The 25,415-nt window shown below is 44.5% G+C and overlaps 1 protein-coding gene across 1 annotated transcript; it reads right to left on the reverse strand.

The window, feature by feature from the left end:
- Window positions 1–16,246: 16,246 nt before the first annotated feature.
- Window positions 16,247–23,855, reverse strand: LOC135538517 (glycine receptor subunit beta-like). The gene is made up of 4 exons (XM_064964408.1): window positions 23,470–23,855; window positions 22,935–23,002; window positions 17,192–17,418; window positions 16,247–16,337 (listed from the first exon to the last, which is right to left on the reverse strand). The coding sequence occupies exons 1-4, from the start codon at window positions 23,591–23,593 to the stop codon at window positions 16,247–16,249; spliced, it is 510 nt and encodes a 169-aa protein (XP_064820480.1). The 5' UTR covers window positions 23,594–23,855.
- Between the last annotated feature and the right edge of the window lie 1,560 nt (window positions 23,856–25,415).

The following is a 25,415-nucleotide window of genomic DNA, read 5'->3' on the forward strand; positions in this document are numbered from 1 at the left end:
TCGTCACTGGACAGACATCCAGGTATGATTCAATCCATCTCTGCAAAGTAATGGTAGCCCATCTTGGCACAGGATGTCACTGCTAAGTCAACTCCTGTTCCGTATGTACCCAAACCAAATCTCCCAGCACGCTCCAGCAGGTAAACTCCTTTCCCTTCCCATACCTCAGTATCCCTGGTCTCATCTGTCCATTGATTTTACACTGATCTCCCCTCTGATTTCACCACCATTTTGGTGGTTGTGGACAGATTCTCTAAATCCTGCCGTTTTATCCCTCTCTCTGGTCTCCCTACCGCTCTTCACGTTGCTGAGGCACTGTTCCAGCAGGTCTTCCGGCACTATGGCCTTCCAGAGGACCGTCTCCCCCCTTCATGGGTATGGGAAGCCTTCATGGAGAGGGTGGAGGTGGAAAGGATGAATCAGGAGCTGGGAAGTTCCTGAGGAGTCACTGACAGGACCTGCAGGGGGATTGGGCCCGATTCCTTCCCTGGCTGGGGTACGCCCGGAATTCTTTGCGTCACTCTTCCACCGGGCTGACTCTGTTATGTGTTATCAGCCCTGGCCCCATGGACACCGACCAAATCTCTTGCGGTGAACGAGTGGTTCAGGCACTCGTTCATTACTCTGGATCCTGATCTCTCCGTTGACGTACATATCAAGAATATTTCAAGTTTCCATTTTTTGTAACATTGCAAAAGTCTGAGACGTTTTGTCCAATAATGATGCAGAAAAATGAATCCATGCTTTTGTTACTTCTAGGTTACTGCAATGCTCTGCTACCTGGATAAAGCATTAAATAAACTTCAGTTAGTGCTAAATATGGCTGCTTGAATCTTGACAAGATCATATTACTCCAGTGCCTCTACACTGACCTCCTGTTAAGGCCAGGGCTGATTTCAAGGTTTTACTGCTAACCTACAAAGCATTACATGGGCTTGCTCTTACCCATCTTTCTGATTTGGTCCTGCTGTACATACATACACGTACGCTACGGTCACAAGACGTAGGCCTCCTAATTGTCCCTAGAATTTCTAAGCAAACAGCTGGAGGCAGGGCTTTCTCCTATAGAGCTCAATTTTCATGGAATGGTCTGCCGATCCATGTGAGAGGCGCAGACTCGGTCTCAACCTTTAAGTCTTTACTGTAGACTCATCTCTTCAGTGGGTCATATGAGTGCAGTCTGGGCCAGGGGTGCGAAGGTGAACAGCAATGCACTGGAAGGACGAACTGCCCTTGCTGTTTCTGCGTGGTCGGCTCCCCTTTCTCCACTGGGATTCTCTACCTCTGACCCTATTACAGGGGCTGAGTCACTGGCTTACTCCTCCATGCCGTCCCTAGGAGGGGGTGCGTCACATTGTGTCAGGCTTTGATGTGCTCGACTTGAGTGGGTTGAGTCACTGATGTGATCTTCCTATCCAGTCTTGCCCCCCCTCGGGCTCGTGAGGTGGAAGAGATCTCCGTGGGCTATTCTCTCAGTAGTACGTTGGTGATCTGTTGGTAAAGTGGGTGGGGTTATAAACTGCCTGGTTGGCCGGGGTTTATTGTCAGACGGGCCACAGCCTCCAGAATCTATGCTGCAATAGTCTATGTGCTTGGCGTTAGGGTCTGTGGGACACGGTCTTATCTGGTGTCCTGTGTGAATTTATGTTTGCTCCCCTAATTCTCTCTATGCCCCTTCCTGACCCAGAAGACCTGAGTCCAAGTACCATGCCTCAGGAACACCTGGCCTGATGAGTCCTGTCTGTCTTCAGTCCACCTGGTTGTGCTGCTGCTTCAGTTTCGACTGTTCTGAACTGTTTACCAGACGAGCTGGTCTTCCGCCCACTGAGGCAGTCAGGAACCAATACACAGAGTCAGTTAGGGCGGCTAGGCAAAGGCTAGCTTTTCAAACAGAAATTTGCATCTTGTAACTCTAAATTTTAGGGACACTGTAAAGTCCATGGAGAACAAGAGCACCTCCTCCCAGCTGCCCACTGCACTGAGGCTAGGCGGCACGGTCACCACCGATAAATCCGATAATCTGAAATTTCAATAAGTATTTCTCTACGGCTAGCCATGCTTTCCACCTGGCTACCCCAACCCCAGCCAACAGCTCCGCACCCCCCGTAGCTACTTGCCCGAGCCTCCCCAGCTTCTCCTTCTCCCAAATCCAGATAGCAAATGTTCTGAAAGAGCTGCAAAACCTGTACCCGTACAAATCAGCTGGGCTAGACAATCTGGACCCTCTCTTTCTAAAATTATCTGCAACCCCTATTACCAGTCTGTCAACCTCTCTGTCATACCATCCGAAATCCCTAAAGATTGGAAAGCTGCCGTGTCATCCCCCTCTTCAAAGGGGGTGATACTCAGACACAAACTGTTATAGACCTATATCCATCCTGCCCTGCCTTTCTAAAGTCTTTGAAAGCCAGGTTAAAAAACAGATCACTGACCATTTCGAATCCCACCGTATCTTCTCCGCTGTGCAATCCGGTTTCCGAGCTGGTCATGGGTGCAACTCAGCCACACTCAAGGTACTAAACAATATCATAACCACCATTGATAAAAGACAGTACTGTGAAGCCGTCTTCATCAACCTGGCCAAGGCAATCACCGTATTCTTATCGGCAGACTCAATAGCCTTGGCTTCTCAAATGACAGCCTCGCCTGGTTCACCTACTACTTTGCAGACAGAGTTCAGTGTGTCAAATCGGAGGGCCTGTTGTCCAGACCTCTGGCAGCCTCTATGGGGGTACCACAGGGTTCAATTATCTGGCCGACTCTTTTCTCTGTATATATCAACGATATGGCTCTTGCTGCGGGTGATTCCCTGATCCACCTCTACGCAGATGACACCATTCTGTATACATCTGGCCTTTCTTTGGACACTGTTAACTAACCTCCAAACGAGCTTTAATGCCATACAACACTCCTTCCGTGGCCTCCAACTGCTCTTAAATGCTAGTAAAACCAAATGAATGCTTTTCAACCGTTCGCTGCCCTCACCCACCCGCCCGACTAGCATCACTACTCTAGACGGTTCTGACCTAGAATACATGGACAACTACAAATACCTAGGTGTCTGGCTAGACTGTAAACTCTCCTTCCAGACTCATATCAAACATCTCAAATCCAAAATCAAATCTAGAGTCAGCTATCTATTTCGCAACAAAGCCTCCTTCACTCATGCCAAACTTACCCTAGTAGAACTGACTATCCTACCGATCCTCGACTTCGGCGATGTCATCTATAATATAGCTTCCAATACTCTACTCAGCAAATCGGATGTTGCCTATCACAGTGCCATCTGTTTTGTTACCAAAGGGCCTTATACCACCCACCCCTGTGACCTGTATGCTCTTGTCGGCTGGCCCTCGCTATTTCGTCACCAGACCCACTGGCTCCAGGTCATCTATAAGTCTACATTTACATTACATTTAAGTCATTTGGTAGACGCTCTTATCCAGAGCGACTTATGCTAGGTAAAGCTCCGCCTTAGCTCACTGGTCACGATAACAACACCCACCCGTAGCACGTGCTCCAGCAGGTATATCTTACTGGTCCTCCCCAAAGCCAACACCTCTTTTGGCCGCCTTTCCTTCCAGTTCTCTGCTGCCAATGACTGGAACGAATTGCAAAAAAATATATATATATTGCTGAAGCTGGAGACATATTTCCCTCACTAACTTTAAACATCAGCTATCTGAGCAGCTAACTGATCGCTGCAGCTGTACACAGCCCATCTGTAAATAGCCCACCCAATCTGCCTACCTCATCCCCATATTGTTTTTATTTGCTTTCTGCTCTTCAAATCAAATTTTATTTGTCACATACACATGGTTAGCAGATGTTAATGCGAGTGTAGCGAAATGCTTGTGCTTCTAGTTCCGACAATGCAGTAATAACCAACAAGTAATCTAACTAACAATTCCTAATCTACTGTCTTATACACAGTGTAAGGGGATAAAGAATATGTACATAAGGATATATGAATGAGTGATGGTACAGAGCAGCATAGGCAAGATACAGTAGATGGTATCGAGTACAGGATATACATGTGAGATGAGTATGTAAACAAAGTGGCATAGTTAAAGTGGCTAGTGATACATGTATTGCACACCAGTATTTCTACTTGCACATCATCATCATCATCTGCTCATCTATCACTCCAGTGTTAATCTGCTGAATTGCAATTACTTCGCTGCTACGGCCTATTTATTGCCTTGCCTCATGTCATTTGCAGACACTGTATATAGACTTTTTTTCTGTTATTGACAGTACGCTTGTTTATTCCATGTATAACTCTGATGTTTCTGTCACACTGCTTTGCTTTATCTTGGTCAGGTCACAGTTGTAAATGAGAACTTGTTCTCAACTAACCACTGATTATTCTTTAACCCTGCTGGTCTACGAATGTTTGAACATCATAAAAAACAATCTGGCCTTAATGACCATACACTCTTATAATATCACGCAGTACAGAGAAGAGGACTGGCCACCCCTCAGAGCCTGGTTCTTCTCTACCCAGTACAGAGAAGAGGACTGGCCACCCCTCAGAGCCTGGTTCCTCTCTACCCAGTACAGAGAAGAGGACTGGCCACCCCATAGAGCCTGGTTCCTCTCACCCAGTACAGAGAAGAGGACTGGCCACCCCATAGAGCCTGGTTCCTCTCTACCCAGTACAGAGAAGAGGACTGGCCACCCCATCAGAGCCTGGTTCCTCTCTACCCAGTACAGAGAAGAGGACTGGCCACCCCTCAGAGCCTGGTTCCTCTCTACCCAGTACAGAGAAGAGGACTGGCCACCCCATCAGAGCCTGGTTCTTCTCTACCCAGTACAGAGAAGAGGACTGGCCACCCCTCAGAGCCTGGTTCCTCTCTACCCAGTACAGAGAAGAGGACTGGCCACCCCTCAGAGCCTGGTTCCTCTCTACCCAGTACAGAGAAGAGGACTGGCCACCCCTCAGAGCCTGGTTCCTCTCTACCCAGTACAGCCAGAAGAGGACTGACCACCCCTCAGAGCCTGGTTCCTCTCTACCCAGTACAGCCAGAAGAGGACTGGCAATCCCTCAGAGCCTGGTTCCTCTAAGTTTCTTCTTAGGTTCCTGCCTTTCTAGGGAGTTTTTCCTAGAACTCACTGTGCTTCAACATCTGCATTGATTGCTGTTTGGGGTTTTTATGCTGGGTTTCTGTATAGCACTTTGTGACATCTGCTGATGTAAAAAGGGCTTTATAAATACATTTGATTGATGACTGTATGAACTCGCTTTGTGCACGGGGCATAATCATGCTGTAGCATTAAGATTTCCCTTCACCGGAAATAAGGTGTCTCGCCCGAACCATGAAAAACAGCCCCAGACCATTATTCCTCGTCCACCAAACTTTACAGTTGGCAATATGCATTGGTGCAGATAGCATCCTCCTGGCATCCGCCAAACCGAGATTTGTCGGACTGCCAGATGGTAAAGCGGGATTCATCATTCCAGAGAACGTGTCATTCCGCTGCTCCAGAGTCTTTACACCCCTCCAGCCGATGCTTGGCATTGCGCATGGTGCTCTTAGGCTTGTGTGCTGCTGAGGACAGATGATATTTAAGCGCTATGTGCTTCAGCACTCAGCGGTCCCATTTTATGAGCTTGTGTGGCCTACCACTTCACGGCGGAGCCGTTGTTGCTCCTAGATGTACTCGTCAGCAGCGCAATGTGGCTGAAATAGACGAATCCACTCATTTGAAATGTGGGGTATACTTTTGAATATATAGTGTACTGCCAATTTCTCCACAACACCATTGTGAGCGGGTTATGGTAGAGAACTTAGCATTCGATTCTCTGGCAACTGTTCTGGTGGACATTTCTGCAGTCAGCATGTCAAAGATTTAAGTTCCTCGGCATACACATCATGGACTAACTGAAATGGTTCACCCACACAGACAGTGTGGTGAAGAAGGTGCAACAGCGCCAAATGTGTCTTGTCACCTAAAACCCTCAAACCTTTACAGATGCACAATTGAGAGCCTCCTGTCATGCTGCATCACTGCCTGTTACGGCAACTGCACCACCCACAACCGCAAGGCTCTCCAGAGGGTGGTGCGGTCTGCACAACACATCACCAGGGGCAAACAACCTGCCCTCCAGGACACCTACAGCACCCGATGTCACAGCAAGGCCAAAAAGATTATTAAGGACAACAACTACTCGAACCACTGCCTGTTCACCCCTGGCAAAGGGCAAAGGGTGGCTACTTTGAAGAATCTCAAATATAAAACCTTTTTATTTGTTTAACGCTTTTTTTGGTTAATACATGATTCCATATGTGCTATTTCATAGTGTTGATGTCTTCACTATTATTCAACAATGTAGAAAATAGTAAAAAATAAAGAAAAACCCTGGAATGAGTAGGTGTGTCCAAACTTTTGCCTGGTACTGTAGATACACTGAGTGTACAAAACATAAGGAACACCTGCTCTTTCAACAACCATAGACTGACCAGAAGAATCCAGGTGAAAGCTATGATCCCTTATTTATGTCACCTGTTAAATCCACTTCAATCAGTGTAGATGAAAGAGAGGAGACGGGTTAAAGAAGGATTTATAAGCCTGGAGACAACTGAGACATGGATTGGATGGATAGCATTATTCAAACCTTGTCTCTCAGGACTGAGACTGGACCACCCAGGAACACTCAACACCTATTAGAAAGCCATTGTAGTGCGTCTTTGGCATAAGAATGTATATTAGTTTTGTGGTGCAGCATTATATTATGGGTATGCTTGTCATCAGGGACTAGGTAGTTGGTCAACAGAAATATAAAAGGAGGTAAGAAGTTAGAGGACAACCCACCGTAGTCTTCTGAAAACCGATTCCTGGGATAAAGTTACATCAGTGGGACAAATGTTTATGCCAAATTAGGGATGTGGTGCTGACGAAAGACCAGGCCAATTCCAAATGCCTTGCAGACCATCCCCAATACAGATCTACTCGCCCATCGGCATGACAACGGTAGACCATCCCCAATACAGATCTACTCGCCCATCAGCATGACAACGGTAGACCATACCCAATACAGATCTAGTCACCCATTGAAATGGCAACGGTAGACCATACCTTAATACAGATCTACTCGCCCATCGGCATGACAACAGTAGAGATGAAAAGACATGACACAACCCAGCCACTCCCCCTTTCCCAACCTACTCCAGATCACAACATAATGCTCCAGAGGGCCATTAAACGGCAGAACATCCACTTCAAACATTCTATCCAGGACAGGATGGTAACAGAAGGGGCCAAATGGCTCGCCCTGCTCCAAAAGGACACCAAAACCCTGCTGTTTGGGAGAAATCATTACATAAGGCTGTGAGGCAAGAAGTGCACTGGTGCATGCTATGATCATTGTGTGCTGTAGACATTTGAAATGATATTGTGCATTCTCCCCGTTGTGAACAACTTCTCTGTATTTCAAGGAGAATGTGTCACGTTTTGTATCATTATGTAGGGAACATTATGCCCTGAACAATGACCCACCTCTCCCAATTGTACAAACGATGTATCCATCAATAACGGAACAAGATTCAATTCCCAAAGGAAGAGACTCTCCTCCTGGGGCTGCGTGATCTCCTGCTAAGGAATGTTTCAGCCAATCAGGCAGGGAGACTCAGTGTAACAGTTTAGCTTCCGTCCCTCTCCTCGCCCCTACCTGGGCTCGAACCAGGGACCCTCTGCACACATCAACCCACGAAGCGTCGTTACCCATCGCTCCACAAAAGCCACAGCCCTTGCAGAGCAAGAGGAACAACTACTTCAAGGTCTCAGAGCAGTGACGACACCAATTGAAACGCTATTAGCACGCACCACCGCTAACTGGCTAGCCATTTCATCGGTTACATCAGCACCTAGCCCCAACCTCATTCTCCATTCTAACTGAACTATAAAAGCGTGGCACAAATAATTGCCACGGCCGACCAAAATCCCTCTACTGCTCAAACGTCAGCATAGTTGGTAACTGGAAAGAGCTCTCGCTAATTGATCATCCCCGATCTCAATGAGTGGAGGCCAAACAACAATATTGGAATTGAACAATTGTCCTCTGCTCTCACTTTGATCTCAGTTGGAGGAATACACCACCCCAGAGCTGAACACACCACCCCGGAACTGAACACACCACCCCGGAGCTGAACACACCACCCCGGAGCTGAACACACCACCCCGGAGCTGAACACACCACCCCGGAGCTGAACACACCACCCCGGAGCTGAACACGCCACCCCGGAGCTGAACACGCCACCCCGGAGCTGAACACGCCACCCCGGAGCTGAACACGCCACCCCGGAGCTGAACACGCCACCCCGGAACTGAATACGCCACCCCGAGCTGAATACGGAGCTGAATACACCACCCCCGGAGCTGAATACGCCCCGGAGCTGAATACGCCACCCCGGAGCTGAACACGCCACCCCGGAGCTGAACACACCACCCCAGAGCTGAATACACCCACCACCCCGGAGCTGAATACACCCACCACCCCGGAGCTGAACACACCACCCCGGAGCTGAATACACCACCCCGGAACGGTTTGAACCTTCTCCATTTTTCTCCTTTAAAGACCGTTTGGTAATCCAACCAGAGACTGAAATACTAAGACATTGTTACCTTGTTTTTAGAATAAATCTTCTTCCTGACATAAAATAATATCACTCTCTGAGATTTTGAATCTGACTTGTCATTAAAAGAACTCTACAGAATATAATTGTGACACGAACAGTTTATCCCTACTTGCTAAAAAAGTTTTGACTTAAATGATAGCTGGTGCCCTGTTTACTGTAGAATATAGATACATCCATATTTTGTATCCCATAATGAATTACCCAATGAATGAGACATTCTCATAGCATTAGGCCACACCCCTACAACAAAGACACACCCGAGAGAAGAGAGCTGGCACTGTACTGGATGGTAGTGGTTAGGGGAGTTTAGCTATTTGGGATTATTTTGGCATTTATCTTTACTTTATTTTCCTGAAATGTATTCACTATCATTTCTTATAACCAGCAAGAACTTCTGAATATCAAATCGTCAGTTAATTTCCCCAATTCCAGCTTCAACTTATCTGCCCTGGTCTCTTTCTGTAATTACCACCCAATTTTCAGGCAATCCAAGAGGAAATGCCGGCGTTACAGAGGCAGGAGAGGGAGTCCTGGTGAGATGAATGAGAAAACCGGCCACCCCTTGCCTGCACTCCATTGGCCAAGAAGATGGATGACCTTGGATCAAGGATTTGCTTGTAACAGCAATATTCCCCGTTTTTCAGAAGCATGTCTATTGGACAAGAGACTCCCATGGCTATCCAAGAGGGATGGGACAAATGTGCAATTTCTCTTAACGTTTAAACGAAATAAAAATCATACAATTATGGGAATTCACAATTCAGATGTGGTTCTGTGTATGACCACTAAGAATTACTGCAGTTCAATCTATCACATTCCTGGTTACTGACATACCGGTCATCACTAGGTACCACAGCCACAAAGTCTTAATGCCCACCTTTTTCTACAGTTGATCTTCTTAAAATGTGATTTTAAACCTAACCCTAACCTTAATCCTAACCTTAACCACATGGCTAACCTTATGCCTAACCCTAACCTTAATCCTAACCTTAACCACATGGCTAACCTTATGCCTAACCCTAACCTTAATCCTAACCTTAACCACATGGCTAACCTTATGCCTAACCCATACCTTAAATGAACTCCAAAAATAAAATGTTTGTTTGACAATATATTCTGACTTAGTGTTTGTGGTAACTAGTGGAAACCCTACCAGATGGTGCTCACCTTACTGCGGTCCACCACTCACTCAGCAACGATGGTATTAATGCTGTTTTAGATTCTCTGCCCTCCATGTTGTTGTCAGTTGTCAGTTGCAGAAGCTCAAACAGGAAGTACCCAGTGACTCGATCAATTGAGAAATGATCATCAGAATCAGAGATTATGCTACAGGACTGCTTTGCTAGCGCTGATTATAATATGAGACTCCACCTATAACACTAACGAGCTAACCACCTCCGTCACCGGCTTCATAAGGAACTGCATCGGCAACATTGTCTGCTGTCACGCCCTGGTCTTAGCATTTTGTGTTTTCTTTATTATTTTGGTCAGGCCAGGGTGTGACATGGTTTTATTATGTGGTGTGTTTAGTCTTGTTTTTTTTGTAGGTATTGGGATTGTGGTATAGTGGGGTTTTCTAGAAAAGTCTATGGTTGCCTGAAGTGGTTCTCAATCAGAGGCAGGTGTTTATCGTTGTCTCTGATTGGGAACCATATTTAGGCAGCCATATTCTTTGAGTGTTTCGTGGGTGATTGTTCCTGTCTCTGTTTGCACCAGATAGGCTGTTTAGGTTTTCGCATTACGGTTTTTGTACTTATTCATTAAACATGAATCTAAGTAACCACGCTGCATTTTGGTCCGCCTCTCCTTCACCGCAAGAAACCCGTAACAGCTGCTTCCCCAATCAAAAGCCCTGGTTTGACACTGAGGTTGGAGCTAAACTAAAGGACAGGACTACCTCACACAGGGCTATCACAGACAACCCCGAGGCTATGACCTCTGCAGAGTCATCAAATGAGCAAAAGGACAGTATAGAAGTAACATGGCCTCCTACTTCACAGGCTACGCTGCATGTCGCATGAGCTACAGTCCATTACAGATTACAAAGGAAGACCTAGACGTGATCTGCCCAACGATGCTTCTCTACCAGACCAACTCAATGCATTTTATGCACGTTTTGACAATGACAACACCATACAGTGTGGGAGGGCCACGCCGACCCAGAGGACTGGGTGATCTCACTCTTCAAGGCTGAAGTAAGGTTTTTAATCAGGTCAGCACTCGCAAGGCCGCGGGGTGCGTTCTCAGAGTGCAGATTAGTTGGCAGGCATATTCATGGTAATGTTCAACCTCTCCTTGTCCCAGTCTGTAATGTACAACCTCTCCTTGTCCCAGTCTGTAATGTTCAACCTCTCCTTGTCCCAGTCTGTAATGTACAACCTCTCCTTGTCCCAGTCTGTAATGTTCAACCTCTCCTTGTCCCAGTCTGTAATGTACAACCTCTCCTTGTCCCAGTCTGTAATGTACAACCTCTCCTTGTCCCAGTCTGTAATGTCCCAGTCTAACAACCTCTCCTTGTCCCAGTCTGTAATGTACAACCTCTCCTTGTCCCAGTCTGTAATGTACAACCTCTCCTTGTCCCAGTCTGTAAACCTGTTCAACCTCTCCTTGTCCCAGTCAACCTCTCCTTGTCCCAGTCCAACCTCTTGTCCCAGTTGTCAACCAGTCTGTAATGTTCAACCTCTCCTTGTCCCAGTCTGTAATGTACAACCTCTCCTTGTCCCAGTCTGTAATGTACAACCTCTCCTTGTCCCAGTCTGTAATGTCCCAGTCTGTAATGTACAACCTCTCCTTGTCCCAGTCTGTAATGTACAACCTCTCCTTGTCCCAGTCTGTAATGTTCAACCTCTCCTTGTCCCAGTCTGTAATGTTCAACCTCTCCTTGTCTGTAATGTTCAACCTCTCCTTGTCCCAGTCTGTAATGTACAACCTCCTTGTCCTTGTCCCAGTCTGTCTGTAATGTACAACCTCTCCTTGTCCCAGTCTGTGTAAACCTGTCCCAGTCTGTAATGTACAACCTCTCCTTGTCCCAGTCTGTAATGTTCAACCTCTCCTTGTCCCAGTCTAATGTACAACCTCTCCTTGTCCCAGTCTGTAATGTACAACCTCTCCTTGTCCCAGTCTGTAATGTACAACCTCTCCTTGTCCCAGTCTGTAATGTTCAACCTCTCCTTGTCCCAGTCTGTAATGTAAACCTCTCCTTGTCCCAGTCTAATGTACAACCTCTCCTTGTCCCAGTCTAATGTACAACCTCTCCTTGTCCCAGTCTGTAATGTACAACCTCTCCTTGTCCCAGTCTGTAATGTACAACCTCTCCTTGTCCCAGTCTGTAATGTTCAACCTCTCCTTGTCCCAGTCTGTAATGTACAACAGTCTGTAATGTACAACCTCTCCTTGTCCCAGTCTGTAATGTACAACCTCTCCTTGTCCATGTTCACTGTGGGGTAATGTTCAACCTCTCCTTGATGATGTTCTCGGCGTGATGAGAGGTGTCTGTGTTTGACCCTGACATAACGTTTTCCTTGATGGCCAAAAAGCTCAATTTTAGTCTCATCTAACCAGAGTCCATTCTTCCATATATTTGGGAGTCTCCCACATGCCTTTTGGCGAACACCAAATGAGGTTGTAATGTACTTATTTTTTTCTTTAAGCAATGGCTTTTTTCCTGTCCACTCTTTCATGGTAATGTTCAAAGCCCAGCTCTGTGGCGTGTAACCTCTCCTTGTCCCAGTCTGTAAAGTCCCAGTCTGTCCCTCTCCTTGTCCCAGTCTGGACAGATAATGTACAACCTCTCCTTGTCCCAGTCTAATGTACAACCTGTCCCAGAGCTTTGCAGCTCCTTCAGGGTTATCTTTGGTCTATTTGTTGCCTCTCTGATTAATGCCCTCCTTGCATGGTCCGTGGGTTTTGTCCCAGTGTAATGTACACGTCCCAGTCTGTAATGTTCCTCTCTTGGCAGGTTTGTTGTGGTGCCATATTCTTTTGTCAGTTTTTTTATAATGGATTTAATGGTGCTCTGTGGGATGTTCAAAGTTTCTGATATTTTTTTATAACCCAACCAGAGTCTGATCTGTACTTCTCACTCTGTGGCGTGTACTTTGTCCCTGACCTGTTTGGATAGTTCCTTTCAGGTCTTCATGGTGCCCCTTGCTTGGTGGTGCCCCCTCTGCTTTGTTGTGGTGCCATATTCTTGCTTGGATTTAATGGTGCCGCTTGCTTGGTGGTGCCGCTTTTGTCCCTGACCTGTGGTGCCGCTTGCTTCATGGTGCCGCTTGCTTGGTGGTGCCGCTTGCTTGGTGGTGCCGCTTGCTTGGTGGTGCCGCTTGCTTGGTGGTGCCCTTGCTTGTGGTGCCCCTTGCTTGGTGGTGCCCCTTGACTGTGGGGTCGTTTGCAGACTGTGGGGCTTTCAGAAGACGTATACATACTGAGATCATGCGACAGATGATGTGACACTTAGATTGCACACAAGTGGACTTTATTTAACTAATTATGTGACTTCTGAAGGTAATTGCTTGCACCAGATCTTATTTATGGGGCTTCAAAGCAAAGGGGGTGAATACATATGCACACAACATTCTTTTTAAATTTCACTTCACCAATTTGGACTTTTTTGTGTATGTCCATTACATGAAATCCAAGTAAAAATCTATTTAAATTACAGGTTGTAAGGCAACAAGATAGGAAAAATGCCAAGGGGGGTGAATACTTTTGCAAGGCACTGTGTTGCAAACAAGATGTTTTGGATGGTTTTAAAAAAATTATTTACAGGCTTCCTTCTTTTCACTCGGTAGTTACTCCACAATACGAACCTAATTGACAATGTTTTCTCCTATCACAGCCTTTAAACTCTAACTTTTTTAAAGTCACCATTGGCCTCATGTCATCCCTGAGCTGTTTTCTTCCTCTCCGGCAACTAAGTTAGGAAGGACAGCTGTATCTTTGTAGTGACTTGGTATATTGATACACTATCCAAAGTGTAATTAATGACTTCACCATGCTCAAAGGGCTAATCAATGTCTGCTTTTTATTTTACTCATCTATCAAAAGGTGCCCTTCTTGAAATTATTTATGCTTGCCATTACAAAGGGATTGAATACTAATATACATCACTGGTGGTGCAGCCAACTACAATATTAATGTATATCACTGGTGGTGCAGCCAACTACAATATAAATGTATATCACTGGTGGTGCAGCCAACTACAACAACACTATATAAATGTATATCACTGGTGGTGCAGCCACTACAATATAAATGTATATCAATGGTGGTGCAGCCAACTACCATAATAACACTATATAAATGTATATCACTGGTGGTGCAGCCAACTACAATAACAACACTATATAAATGTATATCACTGGTGGTGCAGCCAACTACAGTAACAACACTATATAAATGTATATCACTGATGGTGCAGCCAACTACAATAACAACACTATATAAATGTATATCACTGGTGGTGCAGCCAACTACAATAACAACACTATATAAATGTATATCACTGGTGGTGCAGCCAACTACAGTAACAACACTATATAAATGTATATCACTGGTGGTGCAGCCAACTACAATAACACTATATAAATGTATAGCACTGGTGGTGCAGCCACTACAATATAAATGTATATCACTGGTGGTGCAGCCAACTACAATAACAACACTACATAAATGTATATCACTGGTGGTGCAGCCAACTACAATAACAACACTATATAAATATATTTCACTGGTGTTGCAGCCAACTACAACAACACTATATAAATGTATATCACTGGTGGTGCAGCCAACTACAATATAAATATATATCACTGGCGGTGCAGCCAACTACAACAACACTATATAAATGTATATCACTGGCGGTGCAGCCAACTACAATAACACTAAATGTATATCACTGGTGGTGCAGCCAACTACACTGGTGGTGCAGCCAACTACAATAACACTATATAAATGTATATCACTGGCAGTGCAGCCAACTACAGTATAAATGTATATCACTGGCGGTGCAGCCAACTACAGTATAAATGTATATCACTGGTGGTGCAGCCAACTACAATATAAATGTATATCACTGGTGGTGCAGCCAACTACAATAACAACACTATATAAATGTATATCACTGGTGGTGCAGCCAACTACAATATAAATGTATATCACTGGTGGTGCAGCCAACTACAATATAAATGTATATCACTGGTGGTGCAGCCAACTACAATATAAATGTATATCACTGGTGGTGCAGCCAACTACAATATAAATGTATATCACTGGTGGTGCAGCCAACTACAATATAAATGTATATCACTGGTGGTGCAGCCAACTACAACAACACTATATAAATGTATATCACTGGTGGTGCAGCCACTACAATATAAATGTATATCAATGGTGGTGCAGCCAACTACATAATAACACTATATAAATGTATATCACTGGTGGGTGGTGCAGCCAACTACAACAACACTATATAAATGTATATCACTGGTGGTGCAGCCACTACAATATAAATGTATATCAATGGTGGTGCAGCCAACTACCATAATAACACTATATAAATGTATATCACTGGTGGTGCAGCCAACTACAATATAAATGTATATCACTGGTGGTGCAGCCAACTACAATATAAATGTATATCACTGGTGGTGCAGCCAACTACAATAACACTATATAAATGTATATCACTGGTGGTGCAGCCAACTACAACAACACTATATAAATGTATATCACTGGTGGTGCAGCCACTACAATATAAATGTATATCAATGGTGGTGCAGCCAACTACCATAATAACACTATATAAATGTATATCACTGGTGGTGCAGCCAACTACAGTAACAACACTTTAGAAAAACCCCTGGAACCCAAAGTGTTTGATGTAAATGATACCATTCCACTAATTCCGCTCCAGTCATTACCACGAGCCCGTCCTCCCCAATTAAGGTGGCACCAACCTCCTGTGATATATATAGAGTGTGTGAATCTCTGTATACACTGAGTGTACAAAACATTAAGAAAGCCTTACCTAATATTGACTTGCACCTGCAGCCTTTTGCCCGCAGAAAAGCCTCAATTCGTCAGGGCATGGACTCTACAAAGTGTCGAAAGTGATCCACGAGGGATGGTGGCCCATGTTGACTCCAACACTTCCCACAGTTGTGTCAAGTTGGCAGAATGTCCTTTGGGTGGTGGGCTATTCTTGATACACACAGGAAACTGTTGAGCGTGAAAAACCCAGCAGCTTTGTAGTTTCTTGACACAAACCGGTGCGTCTGGCAACTACTACCATACTCCATTCAAAGGCACTTCAATATGTTGTTTTGCCCATCCACCCTCTGAATGGCACACAGACACAATCCATGTCTCCATTGTCCCAAGGCTTAAAACCCCTTCTTTAACCTGTCTCCTCCCCTTCATCTACACTGATTGAAGTGGATTTAACAGGTGACATCAATAAGGGATCATAGCTTTCACCTGGATTCACCTGGTCAGTCTATGTCATGGAAACAGCAGGTGTTCTTAATGTTTTGTGCACTCACTGTATATGAATATTGCGTATGTCTCTCTGTGCGTGCTTGTGTGTGAGAGTGTGTTAGAGAGAGGTTTTACGTACAGCTCTCCAGTTGCATCTTGCACAGCTGTGTGTCCATGGGGAACAGAGTGAGGTCCAGAGGGCAGGACAGGGTCACTGACAACCTGAACACACACCAGACAGTCACTTACAACCTGAGCACACACCAGACAGGCACTGACCACCTAAACACACAACAGACAGTCACTGGGCACACATAGGCACCTACCCTGGCAGACAGACAGGCTGAAAGGCAGCCAGGCAGGCTGCCAGGCAGACAGTCAGACAGGCGGTAGTGATGTGCAGTTCGCAAACTATTCGTTCTTTTTAAATGACTCTTTTTACTGACTTGATAGTCATGATTTGTTTTTCCAAGTCCCTCAGTCATTTTAGTCCTTCATTGCTCCAACCACTAGCTGTCTATCATGTGCGTGCAGAAAAATAGATAATTGCATGAATTGATGACCTAGTGTAAGAGTTAGTCCAATTCACTGATTATTGACTGTTATCAATGGACACAGCTTTGTAAAACCAAAACATACACATGCCTCTGCTTAACACTCAACACTGAAACTCCAAACCCAAACGTTTGGGGGACTACTGCAGTTCGAATGATATTGTGCTTATCTTCCTCACGACAGTCAAGTATTTGCCAAGAGTCGTTCATAAAGACGTCTGGTTGGGGACGCATCTAGACCTTGTTTCAAATAATTGTATTTGTATGCCTAGTAATCAAAAATGTATAATGTTGGAAGCACACTTTTGGAAGCACACAAGTCTCAGTCACAAATGACATAAGCCCCCATAAGACTAAGAGTTTTTAGATCATCGTTTGCCGGTAGGGGGTTCTGCTCTGGGCATTACTGAATCAAATCATTTACAAGATCAGTCTAAAACGAGTTGATTAGATCTCAGTCAGTAAAAAGAGTCAAACTTCCCAGAGAGACAGACAGAGAGAGAGACAGACAGACAGACAGACCTCATGCTGATGAGAATGTCTCCATTCCTGAAGATAAATAACAGGATGTTGTCTTGCGTGACGTCATGGAAGTTGGCATGTTTCTCGTTGGCGAAGAACAGGTCTGGTTTCCATAGACACTGGAATATCTTGGGGTCCACCGTCAGCGCTTCTCCTTTGAAGTCCGCCGGGAGCTTCAGCCTCGGGTCGTTCCACCGTTGACGCAGGAAGATGTTCACACGGTAGTCCTAGCAACAACCAATCATCTGTTAGTTTCAAAGTCAATTAAGTCCCTAGAGTCAACATTCGCTCCCCCATAGAAATCGAATTAGCATAATAATGAAAAATCCCTCCCCAAATCTTTCTGTTTAAGCTAGATATCTGTCTCAATCCCCCACCTCCATGCCCTATGTCCACCTAATGGACACTTTGACAGATGTCTAGTTTTCATATTCAACGCACATGTGCTTTGCTTTTCAACTAGCTAAAAGCTAAAAGCTAGTTGGAGTCTGTGTGTGTACTTCCATTTGTATCACTGCATGGTAAAACGCAACGAATTAAATAATAATAATCATCAATCTACACACGATACCCCATAATGACAAAGATCAATCTACACACGATACCCCATAATGACAAAGATCAATCTACACACGATACCCCATAATGACAAAGATCAATCTACACACGATACCCCATAATGACAAAGATCATTCTACACACTATACCCCATAATGACAAAGATCAATCTACACACTAATGACAAAGATCAATCTACACACGATACCCCATAATGACAAAGATCAATCTACACACGATACCCCATAATGACAAAGATCAATCTACACACTATACCCCATAATGACAAAGATCAATCTACACACGATACCCCATAATGACAAAGATCAATCTACACACGATACCCCATAATGACAAAGATCATTCTACACACTATACGCCATAATGACAAAGATCATTCTACACACTAGCAAAAATGGAAAAAACACCTTATTTACATACAGGAAGTATTCAGACCATTTTGCTATGAGACTAGAAATTGAGCTCAGGTGCATCCTGTTTCCCACAGTTGACAGTACATGAACCAAGTCATGAGGTCAGAGTATAGAGTGCAGCGATGTGTCCTATAACTTCTTGTAACTAGGGGGCAGTATTTTCATTTTTAGAAAAATAACGTTCCCAGAGTAAACGGGCTGTTTTGTCAGGACAAGATGCTAGATTATGCATATAATTGACAGCTTAGGATAGAAAACACTCTAAGTTTTCCAAAACTGTAAAAATATTGTCTGTGAGTATAACAGAACTGATATTGCAGGTGAAAGCCTGAGAAGAATCCAATCCGGAAGTGACTCATGTTTTGAAAGCTCTGCGTTCTGATGCGTCCCTATTGAGCAGTGAATGGGCTATCAACCAGATTCCTTTTTCTACGTATTCCCCAAGGTGTCTAGAGCATTTTGACGTAGTTTAGCGATGTGTCCTATAAGGAGCATTGGTGGCAAATCTGATGGCCGAATGGTAAAGAACATATAGCCACTCGAGAGCACCCTTACCTGCCGATCTATAAACGATGTCTACGTAATCTAGCATGTGTAGGATGGTCATCTGAATCAGGGTTAGTTTGGTAGCAAGGGTTAAAGAGGAGCGATTACGACAGAGGAAACCAAGTCTTGATTTAACTTTAGCCTGCAGCTTTTATATGTGCTGAGAGAAGGACAGTGTGTACCATCAAGCCATACTCCCCAAGTACTAGTATGAGGTGACTACCTCAAGCTCTAAACTCTCAGAGGTAGTAATCACACCTGTGGGGAGAGGGGCATTCTTCTTACCAAACCACATGACCTTTGTTTTGGAGGTGTTCAGAACAAGGTTAAGGGCAGAGAAAGCTTGTTAGACACTAAGAAAGCTTTGTGTAGAGCAATTAACACAGAATCCAGGGAGGGGCCAGCTGAGTAATAGACTCTATCATCTGCATATAAATGTTTGAGAGAGCTTCCTACCTCCTGAGCTATGTTGTTGATGTAAATTGAGAAGAGCGTGGGGCCGAGGATCGAACCTTGGGGAACTGCCTTGGTGACAGGCAGTGGCTGAGACAGCAGATGTTCTGACTTTATACACTGCACTCTTTGAGAGAGGTAGTTAACAAACCAGGCCAAAGACCCCTTAGACACCAATACTCCTTAGCCGGCCCACAAGAATGTAATGGTCTACCGTATCAAAAGATTTGGCCAATTCAATAAAAATAGCAAAAAAACATTGCTTAGATTCAAGGGCAATGGTGACATCATTGAGGACCTACTGTATATGGTTGCAGTGACACATCCATCGATAAGAGACATTACTGTGCAGCCGTCTTCATCGACCTTGCCAAGGCTTTCGACTCTGTCAATCGCCATATTCTTATCGGCAGACTCAGTAGCCTCGGTTTTTCTGATGACTGCCTTGCCTGGTTCACCAACTACTTTGCAGACAGAGTTCAGTGTGTCAAATCGGAGGGCATGCTGTCCGGTCCTCTGGCAGTCTTTATGGGGGTGCCACAGGGTTCAATTCTCGGGCCGACTCTTTTCTCTGTATATATCAATGATGTTGCTCTTGCTGCGGGCGATTCCCTGATCCACCTCTACGCAGACGACACCATTCTGTATACTTCCGGCCCGTCCTTGGACACTGTGCTATCTAACCTCCAAACGAGCTTCAATGCCATACAACACTCCTTCCATGGCCTCCAACTGCTCTTAAACGCTAGTAAAACCAAATGCATGCTTTTCAACCGTTCGCTGTCTGCACCTGCACGCCCGACTAGCATCACCACCCTGGATGGTTCCGACCTAGAATATGTGGACATCTATAAGTACCTAGGTGTCTGGCTAGACTGTAAACACTCCTTCCAGACTCATATCAAACATCTCCAATCTAAAATCAAATTCTATTCCGCAACAAAGCCTCCTTCACTCATGCCTCCAAACTTACCCTAGTAAAACTGACTATCCTACCGATCCTCGACTTCGGCGATGTCATCTACAAAATAGCTTCCAACACTCTACTCAGCAAACTGGATGCAGTTTATCACAGTTCCATCCGTTTTGTCACTAAAGCACCTTATACCACCCACCACTGTGACCTGTATGCTCTAGTTGGCTGGCCCTCGCTACATATTCGTCGCCAGACCCACTGGCTCCAGGTCATCTACAAGTCCATGCTAGGTAAAGCTCCGCCTTATCTCAATTCACTGGTCACGATGGCAACACCCACCCATAGCACGCGCTCCAGCAGGTGTATCTCACTGATCATCCCTAAAGCCAACACCTCATTTGGCCGCCTTTCGTTCCAGTTCTCTGCTACCCGTGACTGGAACGAATTGCAAAAAGTTGGAGACTTTTACCTCCCTCACCAACTTTAAACATCTGCTATCTGAACAGCTAACCGATCGCTGCAGCTGTACTTAGTCTATCGGTAAATAGCCCACCCAATTTTACCTACCTCATCCCCATACTGTTTTTATTTATTTACTTTTCTGCTATTTTGCACACCAATATCTCTACCTGTACATGACCATCTGATAATTTATCACTCCAGTGTTAATCTGCAAAATTGTAATTATTCGCCTACCTCCTCATGCCTTTTGCACACAATGTATATAGACTCTTTTTTTCTACTTTGTTATTGACTTGTTAATTGTTTACTCCATGTGTAACTCTGTGTTGTCTGTTCACACTGCTATGCTTTATCTTGGCCAGGTCGCAATTGCAAATGAGAACTTGTTCTCAACTAGCCTGCCTGGTTAAATAAAGGTGAAATAAAAATTAAAATCCATAACCTGAGCGCAAACCAGATGGCATACCCAAGAGAATACTATAGACATCAAGAAAGCCAGTCAGTTAATTTTTGAAGTTTTTCCAACACTTTTGATAAACAGGGCAAAATAGAAATAGGCCTTAAAACAGTTAGGATCTGCTTGACCCTTTAAATAAAGGACGAACCGTGGCTGCCTTCCAAGCAATGGGAACCTCCCCAGAGAGGAGAGACAGGTTAAAAACTTTGGAGATATGCTTTGCCATGATAGAGGCAGCAACCTTAAAGAAGAAAGGGTCTACACCATCTGACCCAGGTGTTTTTTTGGGGGTAAAGGAGCTCCTTTTGCACCTCGGAATCAGTGACCACCTGCAGGGGAAAACTTTGTACCAGGCCAGGGGGACAAGAGGGAGGAGGATTGGGGATAGTCACATCAGAAGGGGTGGGAGATGAGGAAATGTTGGACGGGCAACGAAGCATGGCTGAGTCAAATAGGAATCCTGACTTAATGAAGTGGTGATTAAAGAGCTCAGCCATGTGCTCCTTGTCAGTAACAACCACATCATCAACATTAAGGGACATGGGCAGCTGTGAGGAGGAGGGTTTATTCTCCTGGTCTTTAACCGTTTTCCAGAACTTCTTGGAGTGAGACCCACAGAGAGAGAACTGCTCCTTGAAGTAACTAACTTTGGCCTTCCAGATAGCCTGAGTGCACTTATTTCTCATTTGCCTGAACGAGAGCCAGTCAGCCTGGGTATGCGTGTGCCGAGCCTAATGCCAAATGGGATTGTTGAGGTGGAGTAAGCCAGATCATGGTGGAACCAGGTGCCGGACCTGTTTGTAATTCTGAAAATAAGGTCCAAGCATCTCGACAGAGGGGATCAAGCTGATTCTATCCAGAATTACAGAGGCCAGTTCATGAAGGAAGGCCCGTTAAAGTTTTATATCAACCGTCTATGACAAATCAGGACAGGTTGTTTCACTGAGCAGCCTTTATGAACACAGGCTGTACAACAGTGATCACTAAGGACATGATAGAAAACGCCAGGCTGATACCTATCAGGATTATTTGTGAGGATAACATCGACGAGAGTAGCCTTTTCTGGGTGTTTGGAGTCATACCTTGTGGGATTGGTAATAATCTGAGTAAGATTTAGGGAACCCTATTGCTTTAGGACTTGGTTCAGGTAGTTTAAGCATGTCCCAATTTAGGTCACCTAGCGGGACAAATTCAGACTTAGTGTAAGGGGCCAGGAGAGAGTTTAGGGCAGCATACAGGCTAATGCTGATAGCATGCAGTCTGATGGTGGTAGCATACAGTCTGATGGTGGTAGCATACAGGCTACTGTTTATAGAATACAGGCTAATGTTTATAGCATATATGCTAATGGTGGTAGCATACAGGCTACTGTTAATAGCATATAGGCTAATGTTTATAGCATATATGCTAATGGTGGTAGCATACAGGCTACTGTTTATAGCATATAGGCTAATGTTTATAGCATACAGGCTAATGTTTATAGCATACAGGCTAATGTTTATAGCATACAGGCTAATGTTTATAGCATACAGGCTAATGTTTATAGCATACAGGCTAATGTTTATAGCATACAGGCTAATGTTTATAGCATACAGGCTAATGTTTATAGCATACAGGCTAATGTTTATAGCATACAGGCTAATGTTGATGGTTTACAGACTAATGTTAATAGCAATCAGGCTACTGTTTATAGCATTTAGGCTACTGTTTATAGCATTTAGGCTACTGTTTATAGCATTTAGGCTAATGTTTATAGCATACAGGCTAATGTTAATAGCATACAGGCTAATGTTGATGGTCTACAGACTAATGTTGATAGCATACAGGCTACTGTTTATAGCATATAGGCTAATGTTGATGACGTTGGAATGTTGGTAGCATTGTTAGCATGGTTTTAGGATTAGTAACTCTGCTCACCATGTTGGTTTCCTGGATGGAGCCAAAACTGTTGATGAACATATTAATCTTGTCTTCCACCGGAACACCTGGGACACACACACACACACATGCCAGTTTTATTCCAGTGTGTGTGTGTGTTTGGCATTTCTGTGGTCTTGACAGTCATGTGATCATTCCGCTCCACTCAACCTGATTCGCAGCATATGGCCGTGGCTCTCTCTCTCTCACACACACAGGCACACGCACACACAGGCTTGCAACACTTTCAGTTTATTAACCAAGCAGACTCATTCTGTCCTCCTCCTCTACCCCTTCTCCTTTCTCCTTCTCTCCTCTTCTGTCCTCTCCTCCACTCCACTCCTCTCTTCTCCTCCCACTCTCCTCCTCTGCTCTCTTCTGTCCCCCTTGTGTATTTAATGTTGGTTTGAGTTGTGTATTTATAGTTGGGTTAGGGTTGTGTGTGTTAGTGTTAGGCTTGTTTGTTCGCCTTTCAATCCCAGGGCAGACACTCCAACCACAAGGCCATTGAGTTGGTTGTATATATGTAACTAACCTTTAAAGTTGGGTCGTATTCGAGAGTCATATGTCACCATCAGCCTGTTGAGGATGTTGCTGGTGGAGTTGGCTGGTACCTGAGCAATCTCCTCTGCAGACAGCTGTCTGTAGCACAAACACATAATACACTTACTACTACTGCTACTGTTACTACTACTACTGTTACTACTACTACTACTACTGTTACTACTACTACTACTACTACTATAACTACTGCTGCAACTACTACTAATGCTACTACTACTAATGCTACTACTGCTACTACTACCTCTACTACTACAACAACCTCTACTACTACTGCTGCTACTACTACCACTGCTACTACTCCTGCTACTGCTACTACCTCTACTACTGCTACTACTACTACAACCCTCTACTACTGCTACTACTACTACAACCTCTACTACTACTACTACTACTACTACTACTACTACAACTACTACTACTACTACTACTACTACTACTACTACTACTACTACTACAACAACATCTAGTACTACTACTACTACAACAACCTCTACTACTACTACTACAACCTCTACTGCTGCTACTACTACTACTACTACTACTACTACTACTACAACCTCTACTACTACCACTGCTACTACTACTACTACTGCTACTACTACTACTACTGCTACTACTACTACTGCTGCTACCTCTACTACTACTACTACTACTACTACTACTACTACTCTACTACTACTACTACAACCTCTACTACTACTACTACTACTACTACTACAACAACATCTAGTACTACTACTACTACTACTACTATTACTACTACTACTACTACTGCTACTACTACTACTACTAGTACTACTGCTACTACTATACCTAACTCCACCATCACTATTTTTACTACAACTACTACTACTGCTACTACTAATTAAACTACTGCTACTACTAATTAAACTACTGCTACTACTACTACTACTAAAATGGGGCAGGAAGAAATGGCAGCAGTTTTATGGGCTCCCAACTAATTGTGCAATGTGTTTTTTTTCACGTTATTTGTAACTTATTTTGTACATAATATTTCTGCAACCGTATCTTACGGCAAAAACAAGCTTCTAGATATCAGGGCAGCGATCACTCACCTCGGAGTAGACAAAGAGCTTCTGTACGTCAGGGCAGCGATCACTCACCTCGGAGTAGACAAAGAGCTTCTGTATATCAGGGCAGAGATCACTCACCTCGGATTAGACAAAGAGCTTCTGGATTTCAGGACAGCGATCACTCACCTCGGAGTAGACAAAGAGCTTCTGGATATCAGGACAGCGATCACTCACCTATTAGACAAAAGCTTCTGGCTACTACTAATTATACTCACCTACTACTAATTAGACAAAGAGCTACTATAATTAAACACTGCTACTCACCTCGGATTAGACAAAGAGCTTCTGGATATCAGGACAGCGATCACTCAACTAATTGTGCAATGTAGACAAAGAGCTTCTTTTGTATATCAGGGCAGCGATCACTTCGGATTAGACAAAGAGCTTCTGGATTTCAGGACAGCGATCACTCACCTCGGAGTAGACAAAGAGCTTCTGGATATCAGGACAGTGATTACTCACCTCGGATTAGACAAAGAGCTTCTGGATATATCAGGGCAGCGATCACTCACCTCGGATTAGACAAAGAGCTTCTGGATATCAGGACAGCGATCACTCACCTCGGATTAGACAAAGAGCTTCTGGATATCAGGACAGCGATCACTCACCTCGGATTAGACAAAGAGCTTCTGGATATCAGGACAGTGATCACTCACCTCGGATTAGACAAAGATTTTTTCAACAACAAGCAAGACTCACATGATATTCTCCAAACACCCGGCAGGGCCGACATCCCAATTATTCGCAAGAGGGAGCGACGCAGGTACAGAGGACGAAGACCCGGATTCCTCATCAGGACCCGCAGAAGGCGAGTAGGAAAGCT

Source organism: Oncorhynchus masou, unplaced genomic scaffold (assembly GCF_036934945.1).
Source record: "Oncorhynchus masou masou isolate Uvic2021 unplaced genomic scaffold, UVic_Omas_1.1 unplaced_scaffold_976, whole genome shotgun sequence".
In the NCBI taxonomy this organism is placed as follows: domain Eukaryota; kingdom Metazoa; phylum Chordata; class Actinopteri; order Salmoniformes; family Salmonidae; genus Oncorhynchus; species Oncorhynchus masou.

Excerpts from the sequence above, each read along its gene's own strand:
- LOC135538517 (XM_064964408.1), bottom strand. The coding sequence starts at position 23,593 with ATGTGTTTGTGCTACAGACAGCTGTCTGCAGAGGAGATTGCTCAGGTA. Across the intron at positions 17,419-22,934 it reads CCATCCAGGAAACCAACATG|GACTACCGTGTGAACATCTT; the intron begins GTGAGCAGAGTT and ends GGTTGTTGCTAG. Across the intron at positions 16,338-17,191 it reads GACATTCTCATCAGCATGAG|GTTGTCAGTGACCCTGTCCT; the intron begins GTCTGTCTGTCT and ends GTGTGTGTTCAG.